At 46.9% G+C, this 14,612-nt stretch overlaps 1 protein-coding gene across 1 annotated transcript in view; it reads right to left on the bottom strand.

Moving 5' to 3' along the window:
- Nucleotides 1–623: 623 nt before the first annotated feature.
- The window catches only part of RHBDL3 (rhomboid like 3), a 53,012-nt gene continuing 39,023 nt past the window's right edge, over nt 624–14,612 (bottom strand). The window contains exons 7-8 of the mRNA XM_049859035.1: nt 4,932–4,992; nt 624–1,899 (exon numbers count right to left, since the gene is read on the bottom strand). Of these exons, the coding sequence (XP_049714992.1) occupies nt 1,628–1,899; nt 4,932–4,992 (333 nt within the window). The 3' untranslated portion in view covers nt 624–1,627. The remainder of the gene's footprint in view (nt 1,900–4,931; nt 4,993–14,612) is intronic.

Here is a 14,612-nt window from a genome sequence, read left to right as displayed (position 1 = left end):
ATCCTTCTGGGCTGTCAGTGACACATAAAGAGAATGGCATGCTTTGTCAAAGGCCACTGTCCTCACACCCTCACCTTGGGGCCTGCCCCAGCTCCCATTTTCCCACTTGTGAAACAGATGTGGGGGTGGAGGTGATAATCTCCAGATTCCCTCCCAGCTCTAAGCATCTGAGTCTAGGGGGATGTCTTCACCTCTGACACTCATCCAGGCATCCAACAATTCTTTCTCCAGGACTGAATTTCTCTGCCTAAATTGGAATTCCTTTTCCTGCAGCCTCCTGTCCCCCCAACTCAAATGGCCATGTGGCCTCAATATTCCAGCCACAGGTTCTCTTCCCTCCTAAGAGACAGTAGAGCCTTTTCAGGTATGAAGGCCATTCCAGAGGGACACAAGAGCAGTACTGGGCAAAGCTGAGGAAAACCTCAGCACCCCGAGGGTCCCCGAAAGGGCCCAGTTCCCTCCCCCCCCACCAACTGATAACAATTTTCCCATTGGCCAAAGACTCTCAGGGAGGCACCTGGAAGGGGTAGAGGATGGGAAAGAAGGCGACAAGCTTTGCTAAAAGCAAGGTTCCTCAGCAACCACACCACACCATACACCCTCCAGGCTCCCACCACCACCACCTTTCTTCCCACATGCAGAGTATCCACAGGCTACCACTGACCCTCACCTACCTCCTCTACAGTCTCCTACTAGTGGTCACTTTATCTTTCCCATCATACACATCTCCGCCCACCAGACCACACACACACACACACGCACACACACACACTATCTAAATACTGTCTCCATAACCAAAGGAGAGGTACAAGGTAGGATCAAGGCAGTGGAAGGGAAGGAAAAGACCCTAAAAGCAAGGCAGGGCCATAGGATGTGTGAGATGTCAGCATTCTGGGACAAAGGGTGGGAGAAGTCTAGAGTAGACACTGGGCCTTCCCCAGGGTGGAACTCCGGGCCAAGTTTATTTCCCTCCTCACTGAGTGTCCCCAGGGGGAGGGTGGGGCCTGGAGCTTATAGCACTTCCTTCCTCTGCCTACCCTAGGCACTAGTGGCCATGCCCCAGTCCCACGGACAGGCACAGAGGGGCTTCCCTCAGGCCAGAGTCAACATGTTCATCACCAGGTCCTCTTCTCAGACCAGAGCTCCAGGCTCAGCAGCTGTGGAGGGAATGCTTCCTGGTCTGCAACTGCTTCTGGCCTGGACAAGGGACTGCCTGGCTTCTATGGCCCTCAGACCGTCCTGACATCTCTCAGGATTTCTCAGGGTGGAGATGAGGGAGAAGGCTGCTGCTCAGTTGGGTGTGGGGACAGGGGACCCCTGAACAGATCGAACAAGCCCAGCCCAAGGGCAGGGCCAGTCTCACTGCCACCCAGGCCCATGCCCTAGCCCAGTGTCATCAGAACAGTCTAGAAAAATGATGGTAGCCGCATCTGACTCTTCCAACAGGTACCTTTCACAAAAGAGTCTCCACTCTCTGTCCAAATTTAAACATGACAATTACAGCAGCTCAGCGTCCCTTGTCTTCTCCTCCCGGCCTAACTCAGCTGGTGATGAGAAAAAAAGAATGCAGATGCTCTCTCTCGATGCTGCTTCTCTCTCCCCTTCCCCACCTCTGTCCTTAAGCCCCTCAGGGGGGCGGTGGCAGCTTCAAGTCCAGCAGGGTGTAGGCAAAGATGTTCCAGAAGATGGCAAACAGCACAAAGATGGTGTACATGGCCACAAAAATCCACCACAGCGACTGGTCCTGCAGCCTCTGTTCATAGTTCCTCAGGACCACCACACCCAGGGTGATGCCTACAGCCACACCACCCAGGTGTGCCACGAAGCTCGGGTGAGGGCACGGGGGATAGGCTGACGGGTGGAACCGGAGCCACACAGCCCGTCCAAACTCCATGCTCACTGCAAGGGGAGGAAGCACACAGAAGTCATAGGAGGGTAACTGGGCAAGGGCAGAGAAGGGCCTGGCATGCCATCCACCCACCCACCCATTCATCCATTCATTCATTTGTTATCTGTTGGGCCAAACACCGTTCTACACCCTGGAGATATAATAATGCAGAAGACAGCCTCTGTTCTCACCAAGCTTACTGGGGCTGGCAATTGAACAGCAAACTATTACACAGGTAAGATAATTCCATTAAGAGGTATATCTATGAGGGGAAAAAGTGATGTAAAATCAGCACTGGGCATGGGTGAGGGGGATTTTTTAGTGTAAGAAGTCAGACGAGATGTCCCCAAAGAGATACCATTTGAGCTGAAATCTGAATATCAAGAGGGACCTGAGAAGAGCATTTCAGGCAGAGGGGACAGCCCGTGCAGAAGCCCAAAGGCCCTTGCACCTCTGCAGTCATACTGCGTGTCCTGGAGACTCAGCTTCCCATCTGTATAAACTCTCAGCCTCGATGTCATCGGCTGCACTGCCTGAACGTTAATAACGGCTTCAATACGTGCCCAGCACTTTACAGTTTACAAAGTGTTTTCATATATTATCTCAAAACCCCTAGGAAGCCCTCAGAATCAGTCCTTTTTGTAGTCCAAAGGAAGGCATGAAGGAGGAGAAGGACAAAGAAAGAATGAAAATAAACAATCCCAACTCTACCCCCCAAAAGTGCTGGAATTTCTCTTGACAGATTCTAAAATGCCACCACCCCATTCTCCAATCCTTCCTTCTTGGGCCTGCCAATCAAAGGCGGATGTAGTCTTTTGAAAGGACAGGTGCTGGGAAATGGTACCATTTCATTACCAACCACTAAAATAACACGGAGGCTAGGTATTCGTATCCTCATTTTACAGATGAGGAAACCAGGGTAACTTTGATAGCTTGAAAGAAAGCCCTTTGAGGGGAACTTTGTACTTACTCATTTATCATTTAATTAGCCAAGGTGCCTCTCTCCACCTTAACCACCCCAGGGGTGCCAGAATCCCCAGGGATTTGGGATTGCCTGACCTTCTAATTTGGGTCCTGCAACTCTCGGGATAGCCGATAGATGGCGGAAACGGAGCAGCCCAGTGATGGACTTCGGCACCGCCCCCACTTCACCCCCAGGCCCTGGGGCATCCTTCCTGCCTTTGCTTAGCAGGTTCTAGGTTAGATAAAGATCTATCTGAAAGGCATTGGTCTCCAACTTCAAAATAGCATTTTAGTTTTTATGATTCGTAGAGCTGGATTTTTATTTAACAGTAAGACTCGGGCTCCTCCTCCCTTCCTGAAAGCAGACAAACTTCGTTTGTCCGTGCAGGCACTGAAGTTATGGTCACCCCTCATCTCCAAAGGGTTTTCTCCCCTACCTTCACCTCAGCTGCACCCTCCTGCCCATGCTCAAAGAGTCCATAGGATTTAAGGCTGGAAGGTCCTCCCTGGGATTAGAGATCATCCAATCTCAGTAAGGAAACTGAGATCCAGAGGGCAGAAGCCCCACATAGGTCAGGGGCAGGCCCAATTTCCTGGAGACAGACTGAAGGTTACAAGGTAAGGAGCAAGGAGTGTGGAAGTGGATTACAGTGACACCCACACAGGCCCGACCCTTCATCCCAAGTGTGTCCTAGCTTAATCTTCCTCTTACTCGCCGAGTAGGTGGCTGATTCGGGCAGAAAACATCAAAGTTCTCACTGCCCAGCTTGGCTAATATATAGGGCATTAGAAATGGCACAGATTGGCTCTGAATTCTGGTTCTATCAACCCTTAGTTGGGTGACCTTGTGCAAAGAACTTAACTCTCTGAACCTCAAATTCCCCACCTGTAAATTAAGCCTAGTACCTTCTTCACAGGCCTGTTCTGAGGACCAAAGGAGAGAACAGTCACTCGTCTGTTTCCATCACTTCAGTTCAGACTCTTACCTCTTTCCACCTCAGAATGAGCCTCTTGGCCTCTGGTCTCATCTCCTTCCACCTTGTCCCAACCCATTCTCTGCACTGAAGCCTAACTGCTCTCCTCAAACTCAAATCTGTCAATAACTCCCTTGCTTAAAGCCCTCCAGTGGCTTCCCAGGGCATTCAGGATGAAGTGCGATTTTTTTTTTTTCTTTGCATTTAAAGCCCGTCAGGATTTGACTCCCATTATCTCACCAGCTTTATCTCTAACCACAATCACACACAGTCCCAAATCCCAGTCAGTTTTGCTAGACGCCTTGCTGTCTGTGACACTTGCCCCACGGCTGTCTTTATTCATGCTGCCCCTTTGCCCACATTGCGGTCCTGCACCTTGTCTACATGGTCAACATCTGCTTCTCTTTACCACTCAGAATGACCTCTGCAGTAGAACTGACCTTTCCCCGGGCTGGGATGAAAGCCCCTGTTCAGAAGGGATGCATGAATTAGTTACAATCCGTGGAACCTGCTAAAATCGCAAATTTTAACGTGTGTGCATATATGTATGTGTTTGTGTGTGTGTGCACATTTTCTGGACACGGGGTCTCTGGTTTCCAACAGAGGATCTCAAAGGATCGACTTTGAGACCCAAAAGGTTAAGACGTTCTTTTCCTTGATCTGGGTCCTGGTTTTTGAGCTGAACATTTATCCTGTGTGCGTGTTTCTGTATGTATATTATATGTCAATAAAAAGTTTAAGACATTCTATTTGGGGTGATGAAAAAGTTCTGGAAATGAATAGCGGTGATGGTTGCAACAACACTGTACATATAATCAATGCCATTGAATCGCACACTTAAAAATGGTTAAAATGGTACATTTTATGTTTATATATATATATATATTTTTTTTTTCTTTAACCACAATTTTAATGCCCCTATAAAAAAGTTTAAGGGACAGACTTCTCTATGCACCCCTACTTTGTTGTACATACTTATTGACATGTCTAGTTTGGTTTTGTTTTTTCTTGACCAAAAATCCCTAAAGGAAGGGACTGTGCATCTTTGTGTCTTAGGGCCTGGTACAGTGTTCCTTTCCCCCAAGCCTGCCCCCGTCGGTACTTACTACAGATCAAGGCCACAGCCATCCGTAGCAGTTTGAACTGGCACTTCATGCCTGACCAGTTCTAGGGAAAAAGGAGAGAGTTCCATTAGTCCCAGATCAGACTACTTTTCTTACTTAAGAAAAGCTGACATTTAAATAAAAAGCCTTCATTAAGTCCTGGATGAGGGAGATGTGGTTTAGCAGCAGAATATGCCAGTCTGGCTTCAGGATTTTAGGCAATGGTAAGTGGCATATAAAAAAAAAAAAACAAACCCACTGCCGTTGAGTTGATTCCGACTCATAGCGACCCTATAGGACAGAGTAGAATGCCCTGTAGAGTTTCCAAGGGGCACCTGGTGGATTTGAACTGCCGACCTCTTGGTCAGCAGCCGTAGCACTTAACCACTATGCCACCAGGGTTTCCAAGTGCCATATAGAAAACCCAAAACACCAGGCTTTTCTTCCAAAGTGCCTCTGAGTGGGTTTGCACTACCAACCTTTCAATTAGTAGTCAAGCTCTTTTTTTTTTTTAATTGTGCTTAGGTGAAAGTTTACAGCCCAAGTTAATTTCTCATACAAAAATTTATACAGATATTGTTATGTGACACTAGTTGCAAATCCTATCATGTGACAGCATACACTCCCTTTCCACCCCAGAGTTTCCTGTGTCCATCCAACCAGCTCCTGTCCCTTCCTGCCTTCTCACCCTGCCTCTGGACAGGAGCCGCCCTTCTGATTTTTTGAATCTGCTTGAACTAAGAAGCACACTCTTCATGAGTATTATTTTATGTTTTATAGTACAGTTTAATCTTCGTCTGGAGAATGGGCTTTGGGAAGGGTTTTGGTTCTGGGTTAACTGGGTGTCCAGGGGCCATGGCTTTGGGGGTTAGTCCAGTCTCTGTCAGCCATTAAGTCTGGTCTTTTGACTTGAATTTGAGTTCTGCTCCACACTTTTTTCCCGCTCCATCAGGGACTCTCTGTTGTGTTCCCTGTTAGGGTGGCCACTGATGCTAGGCACCCTCTAGTTTTTCTGGTCCCAGGCTGATGGATTTTCTGGTTTATGTGGCCCTTTTGTCTCCTGGGCTAATATTTCACTTGTGTCTTGGTGTTCTTGGAAGCTCTGGTGGAGTGGTGGTTAAGTGCTATAGGTGCTAACCAAACGGTTAGCAGTTCAAATCCACCAGGTGCTCCTTGGAAACTCTATGGGGCAGTTCTACTCTGTCCTATAGGGTCGCTAGGAGTTGGAATCGGCTCAACAGCAATGGGTTTTTGGTTTGGTGGTCTTCATTCCGCTTTTCTCCAAGTGGGTTGGCACCAACTGATGCATCTTAGATGGCTGCTGGCAAGCTTTTAAGACTCCACATGCCGAGATGCAGAATGTTTTCTTAATAAACTTTGTTATGCTAATTGACACAGATGTCCCCTGAAACCATGGTCCCTAGTAGTCAAACTCCTAACCATTTTTGCCACCCAGGGACTCCAAGTGCCATATAAGTGTTTTTGATATTAGTAATTCCAAAAAAACCCCCCAAACTTCTTGCTGTTGAGTCAATTCTGACTCATAGTGACCCTACAGGACAGAGTAGAACTGTCCCATAGGGTTTCTGAGGCTGTAAATCTTCACAGAAGCAGACTGCCACATCTTCCTCCCATGGAGCAGCTGGTGGGTTCAAACTGCTAGCTTTTTGGTTAGCAGCCGAGCACTTAACCATTGAGCCACCAGGGCTCCTCCCACTAGTAACTGGACCTGAGTATTTATGACTGTCATAAAAGGACTTCAGTTGCACTAACACTGGAATAGGAGAATCTAGATCTAGGGAGGTGAATGTCCCTCTCTCCTCTACACGGACAAACAACATTTGAGAGTTGGATTAATTGCTAGGTTCCAAAGCTTAAAAAAATCTATTGCAAAAGACCTTTTTAAAGTGTTAAAGAGCAAAGATATCACTTTAAGTACTAAGGTGTGCATGACCCAAGCCATGGTGTTTTCAGTCACCTCATATGTATGCAAAAGCTGGACAATGAATAAGGAAAACCTAGGAAGAATTGATGCCTTTGAGTTATGGTGTTGGCGAAGAATGCTGAATGTACCACGGACTGCCAAAAGAATCAACAAATCTGTCTTGAAACAAGTACAGCCAGAATGCTCCTTAGAAGCAAGGATGACGAGGCTTTGTCTCACATACTTTGGACATGTTTTCAGGAGGGACCAGTCCTTCAGGAAAGACATCATACTTGGTAAAGTAGAGGGTCAGTGAAAAAAAGGAAAACCCTCAATAAGATGGACTGACATCGTGGCTGCAGCAGTGGGCTCAACATAACAGCAATCATGAGGATGGCACGGGACTGGGCTGTGTTTAGCTCTGTTGTGCATAGGGTTGCTATGAGTAGGAACTGACCTGGTGGCACCTAACAACAACGATGAGACTGAAAAGGATGCAGAACAGCAAACCGAGTAAGATCAAAGCAGAACCATGAGGATGTGAAAAGAACTCAAAATCCTCCATATGACGAATGAATGAGGGAACCAGGAACATTCAGTCCAAAGTAGTAAAGACTTCTCGTCAAGTATCAAGTAAGCCAAAAACAAGGAAAAGACCTATTCAGTGTAACCTACGAACGGAAGACTTCAGTGAGAGATTTCTTAGCTCAGGATCAGTTTCCATTTCTAATAAGCAGAGCTGTCCAAAGATGGAAGATCCACCTTGGAGGTCATGAGTTTCCCATCATTGAGGGGCTCGAACAGGGGCTTCCCATCCCTTGGAGAGGATGCTGTAGCTGAGAACCAGGCATTGGAAAGGGGTTAGGCCAGATGGCCTTCAAACAAATCCCTCTCTCCCCTGAGAACCTCTGAAAACTCTGAACCTCCAAAGCAGATAAACAGAGCACATTATTCACCTTACAAAAGGATTTTCCACTTTACAAAAGACTTCACCACAGGGCTCCTTTGAGGGGTACTCCTGCAGCACATTCAAAATGCTACTCATTTTAAACAGACGTACGCAAGCATAAAGGAGCCTGGGGTCTGCCTGGAACACATCAGCTGAGGGAAGGAGGTAACTGGGTCCGGCCAGGGGGCTTCTGGTCCCTCCCACCCATCCAATCTGCCTTCGCTGCCTGGCCCAGGCCCACCTGGGGGCATGTCTCACACTCCTTTGAGGTTGGAGGAAACATACATTGAACTTTACAGAGGCCCTGAACACTGACACATATAATAAAAAAAATAATGCCTATGAAAGCTTCAGTCTAGCAAGCAAGGCATGGTTCCGCTGCCAAAAAAGGGGAGAAATCCTTACGGCGTTCGGCTTTTTGCCCACTCCTCTCTTTTCCCCATTATTCCCCAATGACCAGCGACCCCTTCTTCACAAAAGGCGGGGTGGGTGACACACGGCCCTGCTTTAGATGGGGAGTCTAATCTTTGCTTGGTGACACGCTCTATTCTAGGAAGCAGATGGCAGGACAGCACTGTCACCTGCTGGTGTCTGCGCTCAGAGGAGCCTTGCCAGGAGACAGGGAACAAAACGAGAGTTGGTGCCCTCCACTGGATTTAGCAGCCTAATCTGAGAAGCTCAATTAGCTGATGGTGGGCAACCGCTCTGCCCCCCACCAGGCTGAAGCCTTAGGATGGGAGGGTTCTTGGTGGACTATCTCATCCCCAAGAGGAACAACATCTGCTGCTAAGCAGCTAACAAGATGCCCCTTCAGTCCCCATTTGAACATCGCCAGTGACAGGGAGCTCACTACCTCTTGAGGCAGTTGTGTGAAGGGGCTCTAATCCCTAAAAAGTTCTTCCTGCTGTGATTTGGCCAAGCTTTGCCTCCTTATCACGTCTACCCATGAGGCACTGGTGGTTCAGTGATAGAATTCTTCCCTTCCATCAGCGAGACCCCGGTTCAGTTCCTGGCCAACGCACTTCATGTGCAGCCACCACCTGTCTGTCAGTGGAGGCTTGCCTGTTGCTCTGATGCTGAATAGGTTAGGAGAGCTTTCAGATTAAGACAGACTAGGAAGGAAGGCCTGGAAATCTACTTCTGAAAATCAGCCAATGAAAACCGTATAGATCACAATGGACCAATCTACAACTGATCATGGGTACTGCAAAGGACCGGGTGGTATCTCACTGCATTGTGCGTGAGTTGCCATGAGCTGGGAACCAGCTCAACAACATCTAACATCTACCCCATGGGTCTTCATTCTCCCTCAAAAAGCTATACAGAACACTTCTAATATCTCTTTTCCTCATAAAACCCTCTGAATATCTTATCTGAAGTAGGCATCTCTTTCACTGTGTTCTGAGTAATAAAAACTGTCTAAGTCTAGAATGTATCAGCCACTCTCCACTTCCAGCTGAAAGTCCTCTGGCTCCATGCTGTTCTGCCTCTGAGGCCCTCTGGGATTCATTTTAGGAAAGCAAAGTCTGCATTCTTGGCCTGGCAAGGCCATCGGTGAGTTGGCCCACTGCAGGCTCATGGCTCTTCATGCTGTCCTGGCTACCTTCTTAGAGACGGCATTACTCCCTACTCCCTGTGGTCTCAAGCAGCCCTGGGATCAGAATCCCTTTTCCTCTAGTTTCCTCATTTGTAAATGTGAGATAAGAGTGGTGCTTATCTATCTCATTTACAGATCACACCAGGTTGCTATTATTGTTAGGTGCCCTCAAGTCGGTTCCAACTCACAGAGACCCTATGTACAACAGAACGAACAATGCCAGGTCCTGTGCCATCCTCACAATCGTTGTTATGCTTGAGCCCATTGCTGAAGCCACTCTGTCAATCCGTCTAGTTGAGGGTCTTCCTCTCTTTTGCTGACCCTCTACTTTACCAAGCATGATGCTCTTCTCCAGGGACTGGTCCCTCCTCATGACATGTCCAAAGTATCCTTGCTCCTAAGGAGCATTCTGGTTGTACTTCTTCCAAGACAGGTTTGTTCATTCTTTTGTCAGTCCATGGTGTATTCAATATTCTTCAACAACACCACAATTCAAAGGAGTCAATTCTTTGGTTTTCCTTATTCATAGTCCAGCTTTCTCATGCATAGGGGGCAATTGAAAACATCATGGCTTGGGTCAGGCGCACCTTAGTTCCCAAGGTGGCATCTTTGATTTTTAACACTCTAAAGAGGCCTTTTACAGCAGATTTGCCCAATGCAACATGTCTTTTGATTTCTTGACTGCTGCTTCCATGGGTGTTGATTATGGATCCAAGTAAAATGAAATCCTTGACAACTTCAAACTTTTCTCCCTTTATCATGATGTTGCTTATTGGTTGAGTTGTAAAGATTTTTGTTTTCTTTATGTTGAGGCGTAATCCATACTGAAGGCTGTGGTCTTTGACCTTCATCAGTAAGTGCTTCAAGTCCTCTTCACTTTCAGCAGGCAAGGTTGTGTCATTTGCATAATGCAAGTTGTTAATGAGTCTTCCTCCAATCCTGATGCCATGTTCTTCATATAATCCTGCTTCTCAGATTATTTGCTCAGCATACAGATTGAATAAGTATGGTGAAAGGATACGACCCTGATGCACACCTTTCCTGAGTTTAAATCCTGCAGTATCCCCTTGTTCTGTTCAAACGACTGCCTCTTGGTCTATATACAGGTTCCTCATGAACACAGTTAAGTGTTCCGGAATTCCCATTCTTCGCAATGTTATCCATAATTTGTTATGATCCACAGAGTCGAATGTCTTTGCATAGTCAATAAAACACAGGTAAACATCTTTCTGGTATTCTCTGCTTTCAGCCAGGATCCATCTGACAACAGCAATGATATCCCTGGTTTCACATCCTCTTCTGAATCCGGCTTGAATTTTTGGCAGTCCCCTGTCAATGTACTGCTGCAGCTGCATCAGGTTGTGGTGAGACTAAATGAGTTAGTACGTGTAAAGCCCTAGGGACACTGCCTGGCACATCATTAACCAAACTAAACCAAACCCATGGCCATTGGGTCGATTCCGCCTCATAGCAACCTTATAGGACAGAGTAGAACTGCCCCACAGGATTTCCAAGGAGTGGCTGGTGGATTTGCATTAGTCTTTTGCTTAGCAGCTGAGCTCTTAACCAATGAGCCACCAGGACTCCGGTACATGGTTAGTGCCATGTAAGTGTCTGATGTTAGTATCTATATCGGAGGCTGCACGTGGGCAGGCCAGGGGGCAAAGGCCTGCTAGTTCGCCCTGCCGAGTGGCTTAAAAAAATGTGAATCTGAATGACCCTGGGCAGAGTAGGGGAGCTTCAGTTTTGCCCTAGGCCAGCTTCCTTCCTTTACAGTAGATGCTTGGCACCTAAAGACTTGGGCGTTTTCCACCTTCCATCCGGTCCAATCACATCCAGTACTTTAAAGAGGCAGCAGCTGAGGCTCCAGGAGGGCAAGTCCAAGGTCACGGCCAGTAATGGCTAAACTGAGATAGGGCTCCCAATCCAGGGCTCTGTTCACCAAACCACCCACGCTTTCAAGACAGGGGCACATTCTGTGGCAGCTCTGCTGTCTGACCCAATTGCCCCCAAAGCTGAACAAATGTCAGAAAATGGCCAGTCTCCCAGCAGCTGAGGGGTTAACCTGGAAGGTCACCCCTTCCCACCAGCTGCCTCGCGTCCCAGAACCCATTATTCCCTCCAATAAAACAAGTGCCGTGAAACAGAAACAACAGGAGAGAAGAAATCTTACGCAGCCAGCACTGCTGCTGCTGTGGCGGCCACTGCTGCTGCTATAAATGTTCAAAAGCCTGCTGGCCCCAGGGGAATGCAGACCTTTTGCAGGCCCTTTAATCTCATTCTCTCCCAGAGTCTTGTAGGGTGAGATAGTAACTCACCGGCAGTAAACAGGCCCATAACCTGTCCCCTAGGCATCCTGCTCACCCAACCAGTAAAGAGGTCGAAACCCAGGCAGGAGCTTCCGTTCCAGTATGGGTTCATTTCCCAGTGAGAAACAGTGACTTGTTAAACGGCTTGAAAAAAAACCCAGTACAGGAAACGGGAAAGCATGACACAGGTAAGTTAGGGTGTGATTATTTGTCCTACGAAGGATGTTTCGTTTAACAAAGTGAACTTTTTAATATAGAAACATTCTGTGTCTTTTAGACAACAATCTCTCCTAGTGCTTGGACAATACGGTTCAATTTGCAAAAATTCAGATCTCAAAAATTTTAGGAAAACATTTATCATATGGAGCAGAGGATAACTGTGCCTACATAAAATACATAAGTATATATCTTGGATATTTAAAAATGGAACTCCTGAAAAAAAAAAAAAAAAATGGAACTCCGGCCTATGGGCAGAAGGAAAAGGCCATTAATAAATTATTCACTTATGTTTACCTTTATACTTCCAGTTGTTTAAAATAAGAAATATTGATTGTCAGTCTTTTATGCAATCCAGATCTTTTGTTGAAATGTTTTCTAAATATAATTCCTTGATGTGAACTGCAAGCTTTTGGAAACTCAGTATTTTTACGAAAAAACAAAAAAACATAACTTTCCTTTAAGGTTGAATCTCTTATCTAATCAGCCCTGATAAAGAAGTGTTAGACGATTTTCTATTACGTATCTGAAGCAAAAAGAACATATTTTTTTATTGTTCTCCGTATGGATATCCAAAACCAAACTAAAAACCCAGCGCCGTCGAGTTGATTCCAACTCATAGCGACCCTACAGGACAGAGTATAACTGCCCCATAGAGTTTCCAAGGAGCCCTTGGCGGATTCAAACTGCTGACCCTTTGGTTAGTAGCCGTAGCACTTAACCGCTATGCCACCAGGGTTTCCATATGGATATCAGGTAGCAATAATAAAGATAAAAATCATGTATATGTGTGTATATACACACACATATAAACACACACACACTCCAGCACACACACACACATATACACACAGGATCTCACAGCTGTATAGTGATCTGCTATATGGAAGCCATTTTCATGTCCATTTTTTCCACGTTTTCCTCACAACTACCTTGTGAAGAAGGGATTACAGCTGAGAGAACTCAGGCCCCAAGAAGTTAAGGAACTCACTCAAGGCAACATGGCCAACGAGTGGTGATACTGGTACTCAAATCCCAATTTTCTGATGGTCCAACCCATAATTTTTCTATGTTCTGGTCTGATGAGGTGTTTTATTGTGTACACACACAGAACAAATCTTCACTTTGGAATTAAAAACAATAGTATGTCTATTAGGCAGAATCATATGAAATTGCCAATGTTTCGGTGATTCTGACCTGCAGAAACGGCAATTTCATATGGTTTGATGCAACGCCTTCCTGAACTGCTGGGCAATGGGCTAATTTGGGTAAAGAAGGCCTTTTGTCAAAAGGAAATTGACCTTTCTAGTGAGAAAATGAGTCTTCTTTTCCTCATCATAAGTACCAGACAACTTTCTAGAGAAGGGTTATAGTATCTCATGCTCTGGGGATGGCAAAGGTTCTGACTGGCCAAGAGAAGCCCTTTCCTTCTGGAGGGGCAATGGGTTCTCACGTGGGGCTGTTCATCTCCACAGCCTGGGCCATGGGCTCCTTGCCAGAAAGAAGTGTAAACTGGAACAAAACTGCTTTCACACCTCCCTCCTCGACCCCCGCTCCCCACCCCACAGTCCTTGGGGTGGTTGGCCCTTCACCATGGAAACTTCGGGGCATCAGGGCTGTTTCCCATGAGAATGGGCAAGGGCGGGGTAGGAACAGGGTATCTTTATAAACTCCTGTTTCTTTCCCATGTTCTCTTTTGGTTGTGCTTGTTTATCCCTCCCCTACACCCCCTTGGATGGAGGGACAAGAGAAGGGAGGTTAGCATCTCCTTCCCCTACGGAAAGGAACTGGGGCAGGGGGAGGGGGCAGTGGAGGAGGCAGAATCCAGAGGAAACCTGTGTCTGGGGAAAGATGTGGCACTGATACAGAATGACCCATTTAGAAGGGGCCCATGTGAGGTAGCCCTGTGCTCCAGGTTTTCAGCAGACTGAGCTGTGTGTGCAAACACACCCAAGCACACACTCAGACCTTCACATTCACACATGCACTGATACCCACAGTAGCTCTCCAAGTACGCACTTGAAGTTGCTGAAATTCAGGCAAGCAGCAAGTGCAGTCAGCCTGTGTCTGTCTGTCTGTGTGTCTCTCTCCCTCTCTCCCTCCCGTGCTTTCTCTCTCTCTCTTAATGTACAAATATGACTTAGGTGAAAAGAAAAGGATGGCGTTAAGGAGTAGGGCAGGTGAGAGTGGGAATAATAAAGAAGGAAAACATGGGAAAATTCAAGAACTCCAAAAACTGCTGTAACTGAGCATTCACACACCTGCCAGATGGGTGGCAACAGTGATGGAGGAGGGAGGTGGGGTAAGGAGGACCTCAAAAAGAGCTACGCTTTTTCTGGACTTCCTCCCTCCCTTCTTTCCTTCCTTCACCAAAACTGAGTGGGTACCACCTACCACGTGCCTAGCCCTGTGCCTGGGGAAACAGATGAATAACCCTGGGCCCTACCTGGAGGCTTCCAGGCCAGCAGGAGCATTAGATTGGGTTATCCAAGCACCTCCAGTGAACTCTTCCACCAGCCTCCAACCTTCAGCATTCCTTCAAGACAAGGACTTTGGTCTCCTCTAAGACTATCAGACTGATTGAGATTTCTTGCCTTGACCACTCTGTCTCTATTCTGAGCCCACCATGGCCTCTTCTGTGAGGAGTAGGGAATTCATTAAGTTAACATTTATATTGAGCTATTACTTC

The sequence above is a fragment of the Elephas maximus genome, chromosome 19 (genome assembly GCF_024166365.1).
Source record: "Elephas maximus indicus isolate mEleMax1 chromosome 19, mEleMax1 primary haplotype, whole genome shotgun sequence".
NCBI classification, from domain to species: Eukaryota; Metazoa; Chordata; class Mammalia; order Proboscidea; family Elephantidae; genus Elephas; species Elephas maximus.
The sequence above is the reverse complement of the archived record's forward strand: the minus strand, read 5'-3'. Positions and strand labels throughout refer to the sequence as shown.